This window comes from Ylistrum balloti, unplaced genomic scaffold (assembly GCF_031769215.1).
Source record: "Ylistrum balloti isolate Yb309-2 unplaced genomic scaffold, AGI_CSIRO_Ybal_v1 Utg369992, whole genome shotgun sequence".
In the NCBI taxonomy this organism is placed as follows: domain Eukaryota; kingdom Metazoa; phylum Mollusca; class Bivalvia; order Pectinida; family Pectinidae; genus Ylistrum; species Ylistrum balloti.
The window spans coordinates 1,104,251-1,128,725 of NW_026782074.1; the positions used below are offsets into that span (position 1 = coordinate 1,104,251).

General features: G+C 31.8%; 1 protein-coding gene across 1 annotated transcript; it reads right to left on the bottom strand.

The window, feature by feature from the left end:
* LOC132548002 (synaptonemal complex protein 1-like) lies at positions 1 to 24,475 on the bottom strand. The gene is made up of 30 exons (XM_060211816.1): positions 24,386 to 24,475; positions 23,553 to 23,619; positions 23,331 to 23,437; positions 22,797 to 22,862; positions 22,292 to 22,359; positions 21,999 to 22,072; positions 20,072 to 20,130; positions 19,420 to 19,489; positions 17,863 to 17,936; positions 17,175 to 17,283; positions 15,970 to 16,064; positions 15,063 to 15,229; positions 14,633 to 14,700; positions 14,251 to 14,312; positions 13,885 to 14,001; positions 13,146 to 13,250; positions 12,854 to 12,957; positions 12,211 to 12,328; positions 11,185 to 11,255; positions 9,684 to 9,765; positions 9,426 to 9,551; positions 8,267 to 8,455; positions 7,793 to 8,005; positions 7,047 to 7,124; positions 6,692 to 6,763; positions 6,218 to 6,361; positions 4,959 to 5,276; positions 2,877 to 3,062; positions 1,943 to 2,050; positions 1 to 174 (listed from the first exon to the last, which is right to left on the bottom strand). Exons 1-30 carry the CDS (start codon positions 24,473 to 24,475, stop codon positions 1 to 3), a joined length of 3,381 nt encoding a protein of 1,126 aa, XP_060067799.1.

Sequence of the window (24,475 nt, forward strand, 5' to 3'; positions counted from 1 at the left end):
CTAGTCCTCTGGACCGAAACCAAATACAGAATCTAAATCAAACCATGAAGTTTCCTCTTTTCCTTTTGTTTTCTTGTTTTTAATTGGTCTGTCCTTCGGGGAATTCTTGAAAAACTTTCCTGGTGGCTTGTTTGGTGTTTTACGCACATTGCATGATTTTTGTGATTGTGTTTTCTTAAACAGAAAAATATAAGAAAGATTTCAGCATGCCATGATACCAATGAATAATACATATCACTATAGCTACTGCAGTTTTTCCCATACTAGAAGTTAGATAGAACTTGTCAAACCTCACTGTAATTTAGTCAGATTTCACTGTAACTGTAAAGTATAAACAAAGTATTTAGAAGCTTAAACTTGTAACATAATTTTCAGTTTTGCTTTAATCTAAAAGATATAAGATACTGAATTTGCAACCAACCGTTTACCATCATAATGCATTCAATACAAAATGAGTATAGCAACCATTTAATAACAAGTATTTTGATTCTTTAATCTCCTTTATTAACCGCATCCCTTTGGGCTACCTCCTGGCATTAAATTACATTCCTTGACATATAAAAGATATGAAACAATAAAACTTGTAACGAAAGATTGCCAATATTTCCCCTTCGAGTGAAACCTATCTGACCAATCCTTCAATGAAGGAATTTTTTAATATTCATCAAAGCTTTCGCTTCACGATCTTTCTTCTTAGATTGAGAGGATAGTTTTTGCTTTTTCATTCAATATTGAGTATGCTTCATCAAATCATTTCAGTTACAATCCCTCTACTATAATGAAACAATCAAATTCAATTATCCACTTTAATGATAGTAGAAGGTCTTGCCATTCAACTATGTTTAGTTCCAAAAAAAAGTGTACATCAAATAGGTTAATGTCCTTTTGAAAGAAGTATTTAGGGATGTGTTAAAAGCAGGAACAGAATTTTCCCCTCATACAATTCTTTTGACATGTAATAGACAGAACAGATGTTCAGAAGTTGCAAATGACTGCATACACTTTTGAAACTACTCAAAATGATAAGGGCAATGCCAAATATTAACAACCCCCCCCCCCCAACACTGTGCCTCAGATTGCAACAAAGTTCTTAACTGGTCACATAGTCTAATTTTTGATACCATTAGAAAGGTGTTGTCACAAGGAACACACATGCAAAATATGAAAGCCCTACCTCTTTCAGTGCAATAGTTATGGCCAAATTTCAAATGTGGCTCAACGGTCAGAATAAATGTCAAATGATTTTTAAAATCTAGTACCACCGGAAAGACCTTGTCAGAAACATCATACATGCAAATATGAAAGCCTTATCATTTATGGTGCAATAGTTTTTGGCAAGGTCAAAAGTTGACAACAGGTCGACAAGATCTTTCAATCAAGGGCATGAAAAGTAAATTTAATAATAGTAAACAATTCTCTGTTTCAGTGTTGTTTTTGACCACTAAGATTCCAGTTGGGTCGATTAAAAATGTTACTGAAACAGTGAAACAGAGATCTTTAAACAAATTTTCAATTTCTCCAGGGATTATGCTTACTTTCTGTAATCTTAGAACATTTCCTCACATAATTAAAGGCACAAGCAAAGTAATTTGATTGGTCTAGACTGTGTTTCACAAGAAAACATTGGCTAACCACAGACCGATATGTTAGTTGGAAGGTTATAAAGGAGCGACATCCAACTTTAAAGCCAATACAACATACCTTTAAGCAACCTAGAGATTTGTTTAATGCACATCAGCTGGTCAAACAAGTCTTCTTGTCTTATGCACAAAGTATTGCACATGGAACCTTCAATTTTGCTATAAAATGTTCCAGGGGTGATGAGAGAGAAAGTGATTGCAACCCCTGGAGTATTGAGGATGCCTTGAACACAGCCAAGAATTTTTGTTTACTACTTAACTGGACATCTACAGACGTTAAGATTAATGAATAAAAGTTATACCTCCTCTAAATCAACCCTTGCAAGTTTGCTAGCTGGATGCTCATTAGGAAACAAATCCTTGAATTTTTTCATCTCTGCATCTTGTAACCTTGAATTAGTCTTCTCATTCTGTAAAAGAAGTACTGGTATGTAAACATAATCATTCATAAAAACAAGAGATCCAGAAAGGATTTGGTGCCCACCATTGCTTGATTTTCACTTGTTCTTTAAAATCTGGATCGTTCCCTTCTTTTCTCTTCATTCATTTGTTTTCGCTTACTTTATGAAATTTGAAAATTCCTATTCGAAATAGCAATCATATAATAATCTTTAAATGCCAAATTCAATATTGGCACATGTGGGTTTATTTAGTTTGACAGATTTGTTCCAAAACCAAAAGTACACAACCAAGACCAAAGGAAACCTACATACAAAATTTGAGAAAGCTGCATGCACAACTTTTCAAGAAAAAGCGATACCAAAATTTTTCATACTCTTAGATGGCTAACTGTAAGGAATTCTCTTGTTCTAATCATTCCAAAGATCAATAGGACATAATAAATTTTTTTAACTGAAACATTTTATACCGTATCAATCCCAATGATCCATGAATATTTTCGTCAAAATTCCTTATATGTCGTGTAGGGGAAAGATTTTGGTATCTCTCTCCGATATAAAAATAGCCTCACTTTTTATTTATTCATGATATCCTATATTTGAGACACTTTAATCAAATAATATAAAAAAAATTGGTGAAATGAACTATTCTTGACTAGTATCATTTTAAGAGAAAATTCATGGACAGACATGCAACAGCTGCTATATACTAGAAGTTCACTGTCCTGCTTATCAAGTCATCTGAAAGTTACTTATCATCAGTAAATATGTTTTCTGGTTCTCTAATAAATCTGTCTCCATGACTTGCTTTGAGTAATCATCTTATTATGTACGGTACCTCTTTTTTGTTTGTCTTTACTGTCCCGCCTCGGGGCACTCGGTTGAGTGGGATAGTTCCTTCATTATGGCCAGGTCTCTCTCTTTCAAAATCATCAATGTCCATACTCCGTACCTTTGGAGATGGCTTCACAAGCAGAGGTGTACTTCCTTTTTTCCCCTTTAAACGATTCTCTAATTCATCAATCTACAAAATTAAAATGTGACATAAAAAGTAACAAAATGAAGGACAGCACCCTTCAATCTACAACATCAAGAAAGAAAATCAGGATAGTATGGAAATCAAACATACAGAGAATCAAGACAAATGGAAACTAGTGAAATTAAAGTATTTATAATTAGGACCTTCCCTTTATAATCTAAATGAACAGATAGGCATACATAAAATCATTCTTAATCACCCGAAATGTTTCGGTTGTCAGTGGTCGTCTAAAGTATGTAACATAAGTTAAAGAATACTTATGGAGCATACACCCCTATGCACTTGTTTGCCTTATCTGAAGTAAGTGAGCAACAAGTGTTAAATAAACAGTCAACCCCTCAGTGTCATTGACCTCAAAAGACTTATCCAGACATCAAAGTAGTTAATTATATTTGACATTTCACCATCTTTCTAATTAACCTTGAAAGTACAAACAAAAGTGTATGTGATGCATCATGTAAACATCATATATATACTCTTATATAAAGTTTCAAGAAGAATACATTCAGCCCTTTTAGAAGTTTGGTATTAGATTGTGATAAATCACACTTGCCAACTTTTTAAAAAATTTCTATGAGGAGATTGTCTGCATTCCTACGTCTCAAAAAAGTACATAATTTGCAAACATCCATTGCCAGACTATCACTTTGATATTTCAAGTTGATCTTTCTGTAGGACTGTCTAATTTTTTGAAAGTATGAACAATAAATATTTGTTGATATTTCATGTCTTAATTAGAGCCAAAAAATGAGCCACCTAATAATGGAGACTTTCAAATATAGATTTATAAACAGACAGGCAAATATCTTGCAATCCATTATGCTATCAAAACAAGAAAATGCCTGCGAGACATAAATGTCCCAAACTCACAAACACAATGGCATCATTGCTTGAGTTTTCTATAAATAGTAAAAGTAATCTTTAAGCAGAAACTAATTCAAGGTTTTCTCATAATATTGTATACAAGAGTACCGCAAAGCAGAACAAAATATGCCCGTGAATATCCAAAACAAAGAAGATAATTCAAGAATTCCAGTCCTCCACCTGGTGTACTTTGATGGAAGTCAAAGGTCGAAGGCAAGGTCACAGTGACCTAATTTTGGTACACGACACACCGTCTCACCATGGTGCACCTACGTTTCAGTATCAAATGGTGTAGGACAAGGCTTTTCTTTGATAGAGGTCAAAGTCAAGGTCACAGTAACCTACGTTTTGCATGGGACATCGGTTAGAGGAAATATTCAGACAAGATTTTTATATTTCATATCATGGTGATTAACCATACAAACTTTCATAAAGATCGGCTGAAAAATGTAGGAGGAGATCTCCAGACAAGATTTCTATAGAAAAATAAACAAATGGGCATAACTCTTATTCAAATCATCTAATCAAAACCCCGTTCAGGAAAACAAAATTTCATATCATGGTGATTAAGCCTACCAAGTTTCATAAAGATCAGCTGAAAAATGTTGGAGATCTCCGGACAAGATTTCTATAGAAAAATAAAGAAAGGGGCATAACTCTTATTCAAATTGTCTAATCAAAAACCCCATTCAGGAAAACACAATTTCATATCATGGTGATTAAGCCTACCAATTTTTATAAAGATCAGCTGAAAAATGTAGGAGGAGATCTCCGGAGAAATAAAAGTTTACGACGGACGCCTGACGCCAAAATTTTCCTTAAATCATGATAAAGTTAAATAAATTTTGCAATAACTACTCAAAATCTTTAACAATTTTAGTGCAAAGAAATGACACCAATCTATGGTTTAAATATAATTTTGAATTGACAAGCCAACATTCCAAAGATATCTTAACCAAATATTAAAATTAGAAAACAATAATTCAACAATTTTTAATCATATGTTGCATTCAGTACCTCTATTTCCATTAGTTGTGAGGAGTCTGTATCTGAACTATCAGAGTTTTCTTTAGGTGAAGCAAACACAACCCTTCTTTTCTTAAAGGCAGAATCAATACTGTCATGTTTCAGTATACTTCTCTGTGGTGTTTTCATGTTACTTGTCCCTTGAGGGGTTCTGGAGGTAAGTTTTGGGGTTCTGTGGACAGAAACAGGAGTATATGCTGTTTCCATTAGTCGAGGAGTAGTAGTTTTAGGTGTGGTAGCAGTGTAAGCTTGTTGAGGAGTGCTTGATCTATTACTGTTTACAATTTCATGTCTGCAATGTTGTGGAGTCTGAAATGATAAAGGATAATAAATAATTTCTGTAAACATGTGCACATGTAAAAACACATTTTACTAAATTAACTTTAATTGTAATCTTGTGTATCATTGAAACAAATTTCAAAATGAGGCAAATATGTTTTGGTAACAAAACATGCAAACTTTATGTATAATGCAAACACAATCCAGAAAGCTTTTAGTCAATGCTTACCTTAACTCCTTTAATAATGCAAGATAAGACTAGTTTGCAGTTGTATTGTATTGGTAGACATGAAATAAAATTCCTGGTTGAACTGGGCTGCTGAATTTCAACGAAACCTAACTTCTTACATTTTGTACTTGTTTGAAATGCAATATACACTAATTAAAACTACCTGCATTGTTCTCTCAATGCTGATGCTGACAATAATGTAATGACATCAGAAAGATCACAAAGCTTCCTACCTATCATTTAATTTCTGACTCAGCTATTATTTCCATTAAATCCTTGACTGAATCTTTTTTTTTAGTACTAACAGTGTTTCTAGTACCATTAAGTCTGATGTCAAGTTACACTGTTATACTATTGATACTCGTAACATCAGATTACTGAGCCCTAATATATGTTCTTTTACTAACACATTTGAATGGGTATTTAAGGATAATTCCAAAATATACAATATATATAAATTTTACATGGCAGTTGTTGTTCATGGAATAGGAGTTTATTTTCTCTTTTTTTATTTCATAGATTTCCATGTAAAACTCTCTTTTGTAAATGTTTCCTCTCTTCATTGATGCCGATAGCTCAAATTGAGACTCAGGTTTCATATATGCATTCATCCCAAAAGTGTAAGCAAGATACGACAAATATAGTTCAATGCAGTGTTTCATATCAAAGAAATATCATACAAAAATCAATATAATGTTTAATCAACATCAATTCTCTTTTTGGAAAGGCAATGCATTCAAACCTGTGGGACTTGAGGGGTTTGTTCCTTTTTTGACTTAGGATTTGGTGTTGTCTTTTCTTCTACTGCATCAGTTTGCGTTGCTGAGGTTGTTAGATTTTTTTTTTGACTAGTGATTACATCTGCCAGCTCTGAAATCTTCTCGTCCTTCCAATAATACATGTATAAATAAATCAAAATATAAGTAGTGAATATGTATAAATAAATAAATAAAAAAAAAATGGCTCTACCATAGTGAAAGGAACATGCTTTTTATGCAAACAAATGAAACATATTTCTATCACTTCAAACATCTAAAGCTGGATACTAACAGTACCATAAACACGCCATTTTATTGCTTATTTTACATTTTCAAATGGGAAATGGAACCTATTTGTTACTAACTGTTATATCAAACCATTGTTCTGTTAGCTCACAGGTGATTGCAATGCATTTAATACATTTTGAAAATATCGACTGTATATCCAGATTGCAAACCTTTGTTAATATGGTTTCTTCAAGATCTGTCAGCTTTTCGAAATAATCCTTACATCTTTCTTCAAGTGATTTCTGTAAATAAAATAACTCTTTGCCTATATATGTTATATATATCTGTTATATATATATATATATATATATATATATATATATATATAGATAGATATGTTGCCTATATATCATTTCATTTAATATCATTTTAGTTTATCATACAATCCTCTCTTTTCCTATTAATGTGTGAAGAGACTTGCAGATCGTTGTTTAATATCAAATGTTCACTTTCGTATTTCATACAGGTCATATTCTTTATAAAATGAAAATACAAAAAAAAAAAAAAAAAACATTACTACAAAACCTTTTCTTCCTCAGAAATGTCCACTAATTGTTTTTGTTGTTCAATTTCATCTTGCAACTCTTGCAATTTTTGCTCAACCTGAAACAACACCAACGAAAAAAACTTACATTGTGTGCATCAGTTTTAGACTAAAAGTAATGACAAATGAAAGCAACAGGCTCCTTCATATACCCATTATTCAAATTCTTAGGATATTAACTCTGTTATCAACTAACCATGTTAATGAAGAACATTTCCTTACTTCAAGCCTTATTACAAGACAATCAAAAGGAAATCAGAATACTACAACATGTTACTTGTAATTTTGAGGTTTTTTCAAGTAAAATCAATTTTCATGAAGTAAAACATACTTATTACTTTCAGTAATAATTACCATAACTTTACTATGCGAATTTGTCTTATCATAGTGGAGACTTTGATGCCAGACAGCCCATCAGAGCACAGTGCAACCCCAAAAAAGTGCCAGATAAAAATGGCAAGTACCTCCCTATGAAACAGGTCATCCATCAGAGAGCACCATAAAGGAAGGAGGAAGGGAGATCACTCTATGTCGCTGTCTTAACAAGAGGACAAGATTTTTTAATCTTCTGTTTTTGGGCAACAAAGATGGGTGGAGGTACTGTATTTGCATACTAAAGTTGTGGTACTTATATCAGAAATGAAAATAAGTAACATCAGAAACCCTCTGTTTAGTAATCATGTCAATTTCATATTTTAGTGTGTAATATACTCATATCAATCTGTACCTCTGCGCGGGAATTATTTCCATCCTGCTCTACACTTTGAACCTTTGCTTTAAGTGTTTTTATTTCTTTGTCTTTCTGTGCCACAAGTTTATGATTTTCCTGTTGATATTTCTCCAAAGTGCTGGTCATATTGGTTATCTCTGCCTCACATTTTTTAACAATTTTCTCCTTTTCCTTTTGCATATTCTCACTGAACATCTCCATATCTTTCGCCTAGAAAATTGATACAAGGAAAGCATATTATATTAAATTCAAGCTGACAACATTTCTATGATTTACTTTTACAGTACATAAAAAATGTTACCAGTATGATTTGAAATGTGCTACTAACTTTAAAAAAGGGGGTGACAAATGAAAAGAGGTAAAAGAATAAAAGTCAACTTTCAGAAATAATTGTATGACATTTATTTAAGATGTGCAAAACTGAATTGTCACCTATACATTATATACAGACTAGTTCCAGACTTGACAAACCTGCGTTTTAGCTGCTGCAACATTCTGTTTCTCGGTACATGCTTCCAACTTCAGGCAATCTATTTGTTGTTGAAATTCAGACTTCTCTTTGTCTGCTTCCTCGAGAGCTGACTTCAGTTTTAGAATCTCCTTTTCCTTGTTATCTGTAAGCTTACTCTGTGATGTTAACTTACTTTTCAGATTCTTCATCTAAAATTAGATAAGTTTTACATTACTGAATTTTATATCTTCATGTCAATGACTAGATGACTAGTATCTAGATCATAAAACAGTGTTTGAATAAATTTAGTCAAAATTCCAAATAGCATTGGAATTTTCTTTTATGAATTTGGCTAGCAAGTTCATATTTGAAATATTCATAAGTTTATGCAAAGATTGAAAATTATATTTCAATTAAAAAACAAATTCAAATGAATTTCCAATAAATTTGTATTCTTTTATCCAGGGGCAAAGCCAACCAATTGTTCTTAAATTAATTGTAACAAGAATTGCAAGTCATAAGTCATATAAAGGCTATTGATATTCCAGCTCTACTATAAAATTCTGATAATGGCAATTTAGATGCGGCAGAGCAATGCTTCAGAAAATCATGAAAATGAAAAATAATCATATTTCTATAAGTATGTGAAATCACAAGACTTCAATTTCCTTTCAGCCACTGTCTCTTACGGTTGCCCATTTGACTGTATTGGCAATACATGGTGTTGCCTATTCAGGAAAGGCTAATAAAAGCAAGCATTGCCAAAATAAACTCTATTTGACATCATCAGATAACCCTTGCCACCAAGGTTGTCAATCAAATCTATAATAACAATTGTTAATCCCATACCCGAGTACGCTTCCAACCTAATATTACAGGTTATCATAGTTAAGAATCAAATCATACCTTCTATTACAACTTATCAACCTTCATTTTCACAGTTTTGAATCCCAAAATCAGAGATACTTGAGTCACATTTAGTGAAATCCTGCTTTAAAGCAATGATGAAGAAGTCATTTGATAATTCTACAGCAGTTTGAATCGATGAATGGTACTTGGTGTAGTAATAACCTTACCTTTGTCATGAAGAATTGTATAAACTAGTAAGCTGATATAATGCAACATACAGTAAAAGGGAAGATCAGGAGTAACAGTAAACCCGATTTATAGTTTAAATACCTCCTTTTCCACTTCTTTTATTTGTTTTGTTTTAGAAGACACTGTTTCCTTCAGTGTTTTGATTTTTTCCCCAAATGCAGATGCCTCCTTTTCTCTTGATTCCATTTCTCCATGCATACTTTTATCCTGAAAATAATTTGAACTATTACATAAATCCCATTAAGCTACATTGTAATTATGATAAATGTTTCTATACTTTATCTTTCCTAAACTCAAGCAAAACCTTAAAATATCACAACATGTCCAATACTAATTTACCTGCTCATCCCTTTCTCCTCGTAATCTGTCATTCTCCTTGATTTTATTTTCCATTTCTTCAGTTAAATCAGCTATCTTTTCCCTGCAATCATTTTGAAAGGATATAGGAATTTATTTGACCTTAAATTTTGAATACAAGCTTATTTGAAACAGAACATTTTCTATTATTGTTCGGTGCAATGACCTAATTAATGAATAGATAATTAATAAGTAACAAAACAATGCATTCAGCACTTGCTTATTTTTGATAAGATTAACAGCAAATATTATGCTGTGTTTTGAAAATGCAAGTATCAATGATCATTCTTACAAACTGCATCATATCAACAAGAAACCAAGACAGTCTTTACTATCAAATGATTATTTACATGCATGGTATCAAACTTTTGGTAAAGCCTTTTTTGGTATTTTCTTTTCCAAATTGTCATTCAAGCTTTTTAAGTTTATAACTTATGACAATGGATTAGCAGCAAATGGAATAAAAACTGAAAATAAGAAAACATTGAAAATGACTACCAGATACTTCAATGATTCTATGTTAATGGAATACTTTTAAAAGGTATCAAATAGTATATCTTTTCTTTGATATTTTTTTTTGGCAAAATATTACATGCATTTTAGTTCATCGTTTTCCAAAGTTTTGTATCAAATGATCACCAAAGATAACAAACAAAGGAGCAAGTGCCAAAGAGTGTACATGTATGAGTATATTAGCAGATATACAAATGGCTCTGGTGTTGCTACCAACTAGTATATAGAGTAATTGCAAAACCAAAATAATGAAGACAAAAGGTGCTCCATAAGTTTTCTGGTTTTGCCCTTTACAGAACTTCCTCATCTAGTTGATTTTATCTTCTCAAAATGAAATTGTCTGAATGGAAAACATTTTACAACACAATCAATGATTCAAAAACAAACAACAAAGTCCACTGTTAGGACGAGAAAACGGAAGTTGTAGTATTAAGTAAATCAATAGAAAATATCTTTAAAAACATGATTGCCCTTCTCCCATGCATATATTATTGTTTGATGAATTTACAAAAGTTGTGAAATTTGAGCTTTTACATTTTATCCCGATGACCACCTTAATATGGTGAAGTACACAATCTGATGTTTGACACATGCTGAATGGGATGCGACATGATGGCACAAATGGATGAACTTATGTTGACAGCAGTTACCCCCACCCACATCACCCATAAAAAGGTGAGGGCATTAAAACTGAATTATAGAAACAGGAAATGATCAGTTTCATGCTTCAGGTAGTCACACACTTAAAGCTTTTCATCACATGATTATTTATGCTTTGTTTTGCAAGATAATAAAATTACGTAACATTTAAAGATCATATATGAAGCCAAAATAACTTCAAGAATAAGAAGAAAATTAATTTTCTTTTCTTTTTTTTTCTAACCAGAAAAGATTATCATGTGATAAAAGGATGCTTATTGCATGGAGTAGCAACACAAAACATACAAAAAATAGTTAATTCAGTTCTTACTCAAGTCTATCTTTGGTATGATTGGCAGACTCTAATGAATCTTGCAGCTTTTCTTCATTCTTGTTAAGTTGCTGTTCAATTGCAATATTTTGCAAAATTTGATAAAAGAAAATATCACAAATCAGTTATCAACCAAAGCCACGTTGATTCACTTATGTAATTAATTATGTACTGTTTAATGCCATCATGGATATCAATCATTTCAGCTTATATCTAGGAACAAAAGCATTTTATAAACACTCTTCTCTTTTTTATTTATTCCATAAGCATGTCAATATGCTTCATATAACTTCCATGTCACTTGAAAAGGCTTTGATTCAAGCACAGATTAAGACACATGTACCTACATGTATACTCATATTCAGATTAATGCTGATGAAAAAGAATCCCAAAAGCTGTTAAAGATCAGGTATGTATTGCAATTATGTAGTTCCAAGTAACATATACACAGCTGATGTCATAAGAGGATGCTAATCATGTATGGCCTGAATTATATCAATATGCACTTGTGGTGTCATGTTACATGTAATGAGTACATTTATCCTGTAACTAAAATTCTGACAGGTAAGCAGCGGCCCCATTGCTTCAGTCAGGCAATATATCCCCATATAAGTATCCAGCAGAAGTGACTATCTAGAAATTATAGGCATATAAAAAATATGGCCTTATTCATGTACACATGCCATCCTGAGCAAAATTAGGCAATGGAACAACAATATTTCACCTTCATATATAGTGTGCCACTAGTGATTTCAAAGTTTTGAAACCTGAAATGCAGTTGTATTAGTTTGGCCTTCAGTAAGGGCTTTAAATTACAGTATATGATATTTTCGACAATATATTCTCTGTTTCTACTTTTTAGGAACAGTGACCTTAAATGCTAGACTTCAGTGACATTTAAACGTGGCTATTGTCCATTCAAATATTATTGTCAAATGAAAGTTTAAAAATGTTGACAGCTGTTAGGGCTTTTACAAGGTATGTAATGCATATATTGCATGCATAGTAAATTACGATATTACAAACCTGGATTTCTGATTGCAAACTTTGAGCATCAGCTTTGATTAATGCTAATTCCTTCTTAGTGTCTACCATCTGATCTTGCATCCTACTCAGTTTTGTAGATGTTTCCTCATGATTTGTTCTACAAGTCATAAATACGACATATTTAATATATCTACTTCTCTGCCAGGGACCTAACAATTTCATTGAAGTGCAATACATATTGGATGCACTGTCAGCTGCTGATGCTAAATATCAACATCAAAATGACTTATGCACCTTTAGAAATGTTTGTAGCTTCATTTCATTTGCCATCACTAGTCACCTAAACAGGAAGAATTTAAAGTTTACTTTCATGATATAGTTCAATACATTGTTTTATTGAAATCAGACACAATTTTATAGATTTAAAATACTTTTCAAATAGATACATCTTAGACACACATGTTTTCAGCCTTTTTATCTCAAAATTACAATATACAATTTTCTAAAGTCATAGTTGGTGTTATTCCAAAACAGCAAAACATCCGAATAATAACAATAATCTTAATGGAAGCATTTTTTTTCTGAGAAAGTTTCTTTCATGCAAGGTCACTTCACATTTGATATGATGTACAGAGGATACATATATACATATAGTTTGGCACATGAACTAATCTCATTGTACCTTTCTTCTGCCAGTAAATCTGTCAATGCCTGCAAATCTTTGGATAAAGATTGTTTAGCTTCACATTTAGCTTGCAGCAGCTTTTGTGACTCTTCAAATCTTTTCTATAGATAAAGAAAACTGAATCAGTAAAAATTATTATAATGGTAAAGACACATTAATAAAACTCTGCATTCTAGCCTCAATATTCTAATTAATCCCCAAATGTCTAATAAATTCATTTTTCAATCTTTAATGCCTAAATTTAAAATGAGTAAAGCCCATCACCAAAGATTTTCCCCAAACAACAAACCATGCAGTTTTTAAGCTCTAGCTGTGCTGACATCAAACTTTCTTCTGTAGCATTTTTTTCTGTAGTGAGGTTGTTTATTTCACAGTTCAGCTTGTTGATGGTCATCTAGAAAATAAATGCACATCAAAAATGTGTAAGTGTGTGTAAGTTTCAATTATCATCGATACCATCAACATCTTTTGAAAGATCTCAACTGAAATGTCCTCTGCAAAAGAGGAGTTAAAGGTTAATAATTGGATGTTTGTCACATGATTCTTCTCTTAGTAAAACATGAAGAAAAGTACAGAATATTTTGATCAAATCACAATAACAAAACTCAATCTGATACCTGACAGATATTCAATACTGAATTCTGAATGTCAAAATATAAACCTCCTCCATCAGTGAAATCAATGTACTGAAAAGCTACTTTAGAATTTGACAATGAAATCTTTTCAGCAAACTTATATTTGAAATAAATAAAACAAGAAATTTACAAGTCAGCTGCTAAGGTTCTGGCAGTATAGTATCCCTCTACATGTATTCAGTTAAAGAAGAGTGAAGTACATTATCCATAAAGACTTTTGAAAATTTCTTCAATAATTTTTTAATTAAAGATAATTTCATATAACATGTCAATCAGCTGGATCGAAAAAGAAAGGTGTCTGGTAACTAGCAAGATATCTTGCTCCTAAAATTCTACTTCTATTTCTGTAATCAATCTAGATATTCCTATCAGTCTGTTTTTTCCTTTGTATACCTCTTGGGTCATAACTTTATCTTTACTGCCCACTAAATCCATGGTCAGTCTGGATACTGTAACTTCCAATTCTTTTGTCTTATTTTCTTCTGTCTCTATCTTTGCCATCAAGTTCATCTAAAACCATAGAATAACAAGTCCACTATGTGATAATACATATAATAGATACAGCACCAAAAAAGTAATTTAAAAACATCCAGGAAATCTTACATAATGGTGAAGAGTTTAGCAATAAATCATTAAGCCTTGAATTTCTTTTGAACAGTTGTATAATTGGAGAAATTCATTATGAATTCTATTGATTTAATAATTTGTTTTCAATGTAGAATGATATATCTCCACAAATTGTCATGAAATTTAACTAACCTTTTCGTCGTCAAGTGCAGCAATCTTAACTTCAAATTCACTCTTTTCCATTATTAACATATCTGTTATTGAAAAAGCAATCATTTGTTCAAAAACTCACAAAAACAATTTAAATACTTGCATTTGGTCATAATTTGGTAATTTATTTATTCAAACAGCCATGCAGTTTATATTCAATACAGTGTAGGAAGCAGATTTCAGTTTCTAAATTTTTCATTATGACAGTTTTTTTCTAGTTTTATTTAAAATTTTCAACTAAGAACGTGATATTTCAAGTTTCAAAATCTATAGCAACAAAACTAATTCATTATTAATTAATGTCAGTATATAAATTTTATGAACTTGGATTTATTCAGTAATAAAAAAAAACAACTGAGGCTACCTTTGGAACTTTTCAATTCTTCAACAGAACTTTCCATTCTTGCAAGATCTTCTTTGAAAATTTGAATTCTGTAATATTATTTTTTTTTCATGGAAAGTGTTTGATATTTTCAGCAATTTGATTTATAACAATTGTCACAAATTGCAATTCTTTCAACCGAGATCTAGAAATGATGTTCTTTGCTTGGCTTCTGTAAGCTTAATTGGTAATGCCTAACAATAAATAATATATATTAGGAAAAAATTATTCAAGTGGAAACTATTATACAGAGCTAAACTGTGTTAATGTTGTTGTTAGTTTTGAAATTAAGCATATTACAGTATTAAAGGTTTCACTTCCCATAAGCAGATTTTCTACACATGAAATTAGATGGATATTTCCTCTTTGAAATTTTACAATTTTCTTTAATGTCTTTAAAGAAAAGGAATACCTGTCTATCTTTTGTGATAACATCTCTAGTGTCTTTCTGATGTATGATGCCAGAAGATCAATATCAAGACAGTCCATGTTATGTTCTTCCTGGAGTTCTTCTGGTAAATGGATCCTACAAGTCTCATTCAGTTCAGCGATTCTGTTACCAAGTTGTGAACAATGCTCCTGAAATGGAGCATGACAGCTGTAATTCATCCCTTGGGTTCTACAATTTTACAACAGCTGTCAGTTGTAAGGTAAATTATAATGATGATTATATATATTATATATTTATTGGACATTGTCTGTGCACTCATAGTTAAAATGTGGTACATGCACAGCACATATAGCACATATAGCACATATTATTCTCACAACCTGTTAACTTGATAACAAATTACAACAAGTAACTTTAATGTTAATGAAGTGAAAGACAAAGTTTGTATTCTAATCACGGTAAGTAATTAAACTTTTGAAACATAATACAAGCTTTAAAATAATGGTATCCACTGGTTACTGATAATCCATGATTAAGACCGTTTAGTACAGATCATTCTAGCTGGTGACCAAATTTTCAAGACTCTGGGATCCATCCAGTAATAAATTGTTACAGCTAAACAAAGGAGATTCTTTCCAGTAGTTGCAGACCTGAAGTGTTCTCCTAGCAGAAAGACTTCTAACATTTATAGTTTCTTTAACTCAATGTCCCTTTGACTCATACTCATGAGGGAAGGTATGAATAATATAGAAATGCTGATTTTCTATTGATTGGAGTTAAAGTAGCAATAATGCTGTAGTCCGGTTACAAAAGAAATCTATGAAATGTGAATGGAACATTCCCTTCAGAAAGAAGTCTTGATATGTTGTGCAGAAAACATTATATAAAAGGTTTACATGTATGTCTGTACCAGGTATAAGAAACCAACCTTCGTCTTTGTCAGCTCAGATGTTGCTTCCTCAAGTTTATTTCGATGCTCACTAACTGACACCTCTGACGTCCGCAGCTTTTGTTCAAGATCATCTAATATAAAAACATACATGTAATTCTTGCAGACAAAAAAATTCCTCTTACTTGATGAACGTGTGATATGAAGAATTAACTTTTTTAACTTAAAACTAATAACTTAATAGTGTAACTTTTTTAAGGCCACAGCATCTCCTTCCAACAGTTCACCGTTTTCACGATTTAATTTTATAGTAAAATAACAACTGAAATAAGTTTTCGCCTGTCAGCAATACAAAATTAGGTAGTACATCATACAAAGTAAAACAGCATTTTGCAAGAACAGAATTTCTTTCATTAATATAGCTTTTGGTATACATGTACAATTATCTCACTGGGTTGTATCTTTGACTGATGCAAGTTAACTCAATTCCTAGGAACACAATGATCGGAAGCTACTAGGATATTGATCTTCACTGTTAATTGACTCTAGTTTAAAGCTGAATGTTTAGAAAAATGCTTAAGTCTGTTTAGAATTTATCAAAATATACAAAGAACAATGTGTATCCAGGTGGTATTAAATTTCAACTGATTTTCACCTTTGACCCATTACCTTCACAACAGACCTGGACATACAAGTTTTACATGCCAAATATCATGCCTCTAGGCCTATCAGTTCATGAGAAAAGTTGTTTAAAAGTTTTAACAAATTTGATCCTTGTGACTTTAAATATAAGTCAAGGTCATTTCTTTTCGCAAATTTTGTCAAACTTCATCCTAGGAATGTACCGACCAAATATCAGGCCTATAGGCCTATGAGTTCATGACAAGAAGTTGTTTTAAAGGTTTTAACAAATTTGACCCCTGTCACCTTGAATATATGTCAAAGTCATTTCTTTTTGCAAACTTTGTCAGGCTAGTTGATGCCAGACAAAGGACAACATGCTGCGCCACAGCATAAGCTCACTTGGTCCTTCTGCCAAGTGAGCCAAACATTACTGTTAAATTCAGCTGTGGCAACCTTGATCATTAACTTCTAACACTTAATGCCTGACAGAAGGAAAAATTGTGCAAAGATCTATTAGAATTGGTTGATTAGTTTTTTTATATGTACTGCTACAGTTCATACTGCCACTTGCAATATCTTTAAACCCGTCTATACAAATTAATTCCCAACGTAAAACTTACCACACACAGTTTTCATATCATACAGCTTATCTTCACTTTTACAAAGCTGAGATCGGATGTCTCTGATCTCAATATCCTTATCATCACAGCTACTCAAGAGCTCTTTTAACTGAAAAGGAAAATAACTTTTATGAACAAAATTACAAATAAAAGAAAGAAAAGGGACTAATATAGATATAACCTTCGATTACAAAATGTTGTACTGGTAATTACCTCAATCTATTTAAATATAAACATTGGTCAAGTGGAATCTTTACCTTTGACTCTGTAAACTTAAGTGATGTCTACCAAAATCTAATTGGTAGTTTCAAACTTGATGGCATTATCATTAAGTTATGTAATGAACACAAACTGAATCTACTGAGAAGTTTGTGACATTTACTTTGTATACAAGATTTTTACTATGAACAGAGCAACATAATAAGATGGGTATCACTACAGACAGGCAGTATATATTTCTTAAATCATACCTAGTAAATATATATGATTCCATAATATGTAAAGTGTTTCAGTTCTGATTGACTCCTGCTTTTCATCTTAATGCCTTGACATTAAATGGCCTACAGTGTACATGACTTTATTCTGGATATTGATTGAAAATTGCTGAAAATGGCACTTTGTTCTCAACTTTGAAAAGGGGAAATCATATGCATGTATTATAGAAATAATTACTTATATTTGGATTTACCTGACATTCTGCTGTGGTGATCTTTTCTTTCCACTCTGTTTCTTGTGCTTGTTTATGCTCACGTTCTACTGTCACTGAAAGCATTCGAAGAGTAACTCCATAGTTAATCTTTTTTTTACAATGTGCTTCGAAGTCACAAATTTAAAGTTGAAAATTGTGACAATGACTTGACATCCTCTTCCACACGACAACTTGGTTTCAGCGTTTAATTTGCATTTTAAATGACATTTAGAATACAGTCAATCTGAAGATATAATAACCTGGACAGTAAGTAGCATTTACACTCTATCCAGTAATTAATATTGACAATATAACCAGCTCTTTACACTGTATCAATTCAGCTGAAATATCAAGCAGAGAACAACAAGTCCCATTAAGAGAAGTGTGGCCAAGTAAGGTGTTTGGGAAGAACAATAGGCCTAATGGGCTGATATGCAGTTCATATATTTTGAAGAGTTTATTTCTTGTTCATTACAATCATTATACACCTTCTATTAACAATTTATGGTTTTGCGTGTGAAATATTGACACTTAGGATCTCCTGGTTGTCAAAAAGATGTGTTACAAGTGAAACAACTCCAACAAAGAATAGCTAATCCCATTGTGGTTTATTACCTTGAATGATGGACAAAAAAGATTTCCAAGTGAGTGAAGTTTTACCCAAAGCCTTCATGCAATGAAGCTACTCTACAAAGCTGACATGGATTTTCTAATAAGTAGTATTGGTGATTGAGTTACTTCAACCAAGGTACAGTTTGAGGGCTGAAAATTTTACTTTTTATTTTTGTACAAACTCTGTGTGTAAGAGCACATTCTTAAACATCTCTATATCCTCTTCAACTTTAAATCAAGAGGGAATAATATTGAAAATCAGGGTCTCTTGGTTAACGAAAAGAGATTGTTTAATTATCTTGACTCATGAATTTTATCTAGTATATGACCTTGAATACAGATAAAGTTTATTTCTTTGAACAAACTTTTTAGCCCTCATCCAATTCTGCTTCATTCATGACAGATTCTCCTGGTTATTGAGATGAAATTTAAAGATACTTAACAAAGTTAAATATAATAATACTGCATGATATAGGCCTAATATCATATAGACTTGGCCTCTTGGTTATTTAGAAGAAGTGTACAAACTTAATTCTTCAAAAGTGGTCCAATGTGACATTTGAAATTGACAGACGACTACCAAAATATCATCAAGTGTAGAACTTGATATTGTGATACACGATGTTGTAACATACTACAGCATAATAAAGCTTTTTATTTAAAAAGAAGTAAAGTATGAACTTTGACCCTTTCATCCCCACTGATGGCCACCAAAATCTAACCAAATGAAGAACTTGATGTTGTATTATAATGATGTGAATCAATATGAACTACAGATGTGAAGGAATTCATAAGATACCATCTTTCTGCTGCAGACACAAGGGTAGATGCTTAGAAACATACAGATGATGTGTTTACTGAATACCCTTTATTACATGGGGTGGTATATATGTAATTATTACTGAATTCTGTGGATGCTATTAAGAAAGCATACTTCATACGTACACTGGTTTGTTAATTTGTTGTGATCTTCCTCTGCATTCAGCTGAAGCTCTCTGAATGATTTTGATAATTCCTGTAAAACATATGAATATAGACACTTGAGAGTGATACTGAATCAAAACCAATAAGAGAGTACCAGTAAGAATTTACAGAAGATTTCAAATTATGTCCTTGCCCAAGAGAAGACATGAAATAAAAGTGCTTATAATTATCAGGTATTTTAGAAGTAAAAACCTGACTTCAGTAAAATTAGTTTTCTCATATGAAACTAAAACAAAATGCACAATGGTCCTGCATCACTATAACCTGGTATTCAATGCTATTCAGGTTTACATTTTGTATTTAATTGAATAGTAAAATAGGTCTCAATCAAATACAGATGTACAGCTAAAAAAATATCAATATTAAAACACAAGTGTCAAAAACAATCTGGTTTAACATCATTATCTAGTAATCAATATAACAATTTTTAACATTTAAAAAAAATTCTAACTATTTTATCTTTCAATTAATCAGAATTCCTCAGTTTTGCCCCTTGTGACCTTAATAATTGGTTGAGGCAATTTCTTTTTGTAAACATTTCGAGAACTGGATATAAACAACTGTCTTGATTCCAATGCTTTCAATACTTCAGAATAGGTCTTTGGAGGTTTACCTCAAATTGTTTCAAATTTTCCTTTTCCTTATATTTCAATTCAGTTTTTTCAGTTTCACCTGAAATTGAAAACAAATAAGAACAGCTTTATCTCTGTTTTATCCTTAACAATAACTATCTGGTTGAAACTCTAAATTCACTTTACTTTTTTACTTGAAACATTTGAAGGAAAATTTAATACAGATAGAATATCAACAGACCTTCAATCCATTTTACATTTCATTACATTGACAAGTATACTGAAACAATCAAAAACAAAGTTACTATTCATAGTTAGCATGTGCTCCATGACCCAGACCCATGAAAGTTTTCTTGTAGGAAAACGAAATATAATTAAGCAAAAATGAGTAGTCTTCCATACTAGGCTGTAGGTAAAAGGTCTGATTGATAAGTTGTGAGCCTTGTATTGAAGAAATTAAACAGGAATGTCCTTTTTCAGCTCTACTATTCCCTGATTATTTAAGGCTGTGTACTCAAAGACTGGTGTCATTTGATCAGTTTATGTCAAAGAGGTAGCACTTTAAAGTAAACGAGGCAAGTGACTAAAATCGCAAAATGAAAAAAATGCTGAAAAAACAGTGGTCAAGCACATAAAAATATCCATACTGATTCAATAGTTACACCATGGAATGATGCCCCTTCACATGCTACAATGAAAAAGTGATTGGTAGAATGGCAGGCAGAGATGACACCCATACTTGAAGGCCTGTCACTGTTACAACCCCTGAAATCATCAATAAAGTCAATAATATTGTTATGGCTGACAGGCAAGTTACAGAGGGATATATAGCCAGTACAGCTGGGATTTCACAGGAAAGAATACATTCCATTCTTAAAAAGATCTTGCAATAAGAACGCTATCAGCCTATTAGCCCGCTGGGTTCCAAGACTTCTGACAGTTGATCAGAAGCAAACTAGGCAGACTTTGTGGTGTGCTAATTTGAACCTTTTAGAGGCAGATCCTGCAAACTTTCTGCAAAGGTTTGTGACTATGGATGAAACATGGGTCCATCATTTCACCCCAGAAGCCCAACAACACTCTAAAGAATGGCAGCAACTTGGTTCACCCAACCAAAGAAGGCAAAGACTGTTCTATCAGCTGGAAAGGTTATGGCCTCGATTTTCTGGGATGGTACATCATCTACAAAAGGGACAATCAATCAATGGCACATATCATGCATCTTTTCTTAGGTAGTTAAGAAAAATCAGGCAATTGAAGCCCTGCAGAAAACTCAGGTAATGTTTGTTGTTCTGCCAAGACAATGCTCCTGTTCACAAGTCTTTCATTGCCATGGCTGTTATTGATGATAGTGGCTTCGAATTGATTCAGCATCGGCCTTACTGCCTGATGTTGTTCCATCAGACTTTCAAAACTGAAAAAAGGTCATTTATGGTACCCACTTTCCATCAGATGATGTCATACATGCAGTGGAAGATTTTCTGAACAGTCAAGAAAAGGAGTTCTTTAAAAGTGGCATTGAGGCCCTTAAACATAGCTGGCCAAAGTGTATAGATACTGAAAGGGATTATGTTGAAAAATAAAGCAATATGTCTGCAAAAACTAACCCTTGAATATGAGGCTCACAACTTATCAATCTGCCCTTTTATACATTTTAAATAAACCTGAAGATTTTCTTTCTGAAATTTTTCTTGGTCTAATAACCCTGAACCCACATGAAAAAAATATATGCATCCTGTAAACATTTGGGAAACATTAAAAACAGAAGGAATAATACCAAATTATGTGTAAAAAAAAAATATGGAAGAATTTCAGGTGCTCAGCAGAAGCTCGTCAAACTTTTTATAAATATGAAACCTTATATTTATCAAAATGTTTCTCTGGTCTAGTTAATATCTTCAATTATTTGTTAACTTGACAATGCTTTGTGTATCACAAATAAGTTGAACATAATTAAAGTCTATTCACATGTCAGCAATCTGTCTTCAGTCTTGACACTGTGATCTTTGAGCAAATTGCATATATCTCTTGTTGAAGTTATTCTGTAATCATAAACAAAATTCTCAAATCAAACAGCAGATATTGTCATGAATATCTGTTATGTAGAATAACAATTGCAAAAATCTACAAGTTGCTTTAAACTCATGTTTGATGATAATCAGCACATTAACCTATGGATTAATATACATTAAACACTGAAAATGGAAATACAATATAGTTGTATTTACATAACTGTATGGATTAGTAGCGCGGAACTTTACCTCTGTAGAAGTTCCTCTCTATTTTCAATTTCTTCTTGAAGCTTCAAGCTAAGATTTTCATTCTGCAGCTGAAAATAAAGACAAAGCTATCATCTAGGAGACAGGGAAGATTTTACATTTCCCATTTTTTTTTTAACTCATACCTCAGAAAAGTACATTTCTAGATCCTCTTTTTAAAATCTGAAAAATGTTCCTTGAAACAAAATTATTCAAGTTGCTGCTTTTGATGGAAAAATTGGATTTCTGAAGCATGAGCATTGAATTTCATGTATTTTTAAGAATGTAAATGCCTTGAGGGTTTACTGAAAATTTTAATTCCAACATATTTTTGTTATCAAGGTATCATGAGTGAAATGGGAGACACAAACCTGTACTTAATTATTCTAATCCAGTAATTAATAAATGTGAATGATACTGTTATTCTTAATATTCATGTAGGTTTTGCCTAACGCATTCATCAAGAAAGCAGCAGTAGGCAGAAATGAAACATTAACTATACAAATACCTGCAGATCAAGGCTGGATTTCCGCAGCATGTCAATTGTACATGTTGCTTCATGTATATTTTTTTCCTGAAAAATAAGAACACAATACAAATACTATACAACAATAAGATATATTACCATAGTGAATATTCCCTGTTACATTTATAATATAAAGTACCAAATTTCAGTTTAGAGCCTGGAAACCAAAAGAAGTGACTTATTTCTCAAAGACTTTATTTGCTCAAAAGTCACAATAAGTTAAATTATGGGTGGAGGTATCACACTTAGCAGAACAAAAATTTCAAAATGCACACCCAGTGATTTAAAAAAAAGTTGTACAAACAGAAATTAGAGATCCAAAACAGATTATAAGTTCACAGACACAACCAAACTATAGCGGTAATAAAAAATAAAGATTTACCTTCTGTTTTATTTCAATTTCTGTTTGAACTTTCCATTTCATTAAGTTGTACAAACAGAAATTAGAGATCCAAAACAGATTGTAAGTTCACAGACACAACCAAACTATAGAGGTAATAAAAAATAAAGACTTACCTTCTGTTTTATTTCAATTTCTGTTTGAACTTTCCATTTCATTATTTTGTCAGCTTCCTGGTGCAATGCATGTAGAGTATTTGTGTCTTGCTTAACAGCCTCATTTTCTGCAAAGGAACAGTTTTTTAATCAGAACTTATTAAATGAAAAGATTCTGAAAAATTAAAATGCAAAAGTATACATGTTCATGAATGCCAAAAAGTGCTATGAAACTGATCTTACCTTTAGCATTGGAGACTTGAAAAGTTGATACATTTTGGAATGTTTTTTGCCTCATATGGCTTGATGGCTACAGAAAAACATTATAAGAGTAAGAGTGTGAGATACGAAAGTAGTTAAGAAAAGATGCATCTAGCTAATTTTGCTGTATCAGAAGACAATATTGATATTGTGAAAGTGATATCTGATTCATAATTATCATTATTAATGCATTATTAAATTACTTCAGTATAACCTCATATCTTTTAATTCTGATGACATATACCATTGTTGACTAGCAAATGCATGGTTAAAATGGCATTTAATGTTGATAAACTCAACTTTAAGAGAGACATCAATTATTTTTGTCATTTTCAATTTGTATGGAATAATTCATAATATTTCAAATCATCAAATATGTGAGTCAACTCATTACATAAATAACCACATCAAAGTGACTCAAAATCAGTTATGTCATTCAACAATATTACCATCAAATCATAATGAAAATTTATTTCAAGGTGCTTATAAAACATCTGGTACAACATGGATAACACTTTTTTTTCTCTTTCAATTCAACTGATTTCATTTTGTTGACACTAAAATTTTCGTATATATCATAATAGCAAATTACAACTCTACAATATCACTTATATAAGCTCTCAATCAACAGTAACACTTATCATAATGTGTACAATTAGACAATATTACAGTTTAAGTAATATTTTTTGATTTTCAACACATATAAATGTATTAAGTAATATTTTTTTAGATTTTCAACACATATAATTGTATTAAGTATTATTTTTTTTTTATTTTCAATACATATAAATGTTATTCATATTTATTTTACAAACCTCAAACAAGTTATTGCGGTTATTGACACAGTCTGTATTTGTTATCGGTTTGAAGAAGGGTTGTTGCGGTTTTTCTCTTGACAGCATCAT

Bases quoted from the DNA above. Each gene is read 5' to 3' on its own strand.
- LOC132548002 (XM_060211816.1), bottom strand. From the start codon at position 24,475: ATGATGCTGTCAAGAGAAAAACCGCAACAACCCTTCTTCAAACCGATA. The intron at 17,284-17,862 runs GTAAATCCAAAT...TTTCCTTTTCAG, and splicing joins TCACCACAGCAGAATGTCAG to TTAAAAGAGCTCTTGAGTAG. The intron at 5,277-6,217 runs GTTTGAATGCAT...TTATCATTTCAG, and splicing joins AAACCCCTCAAGTCCCACAG to ACTCCACAACATTGCAGACA.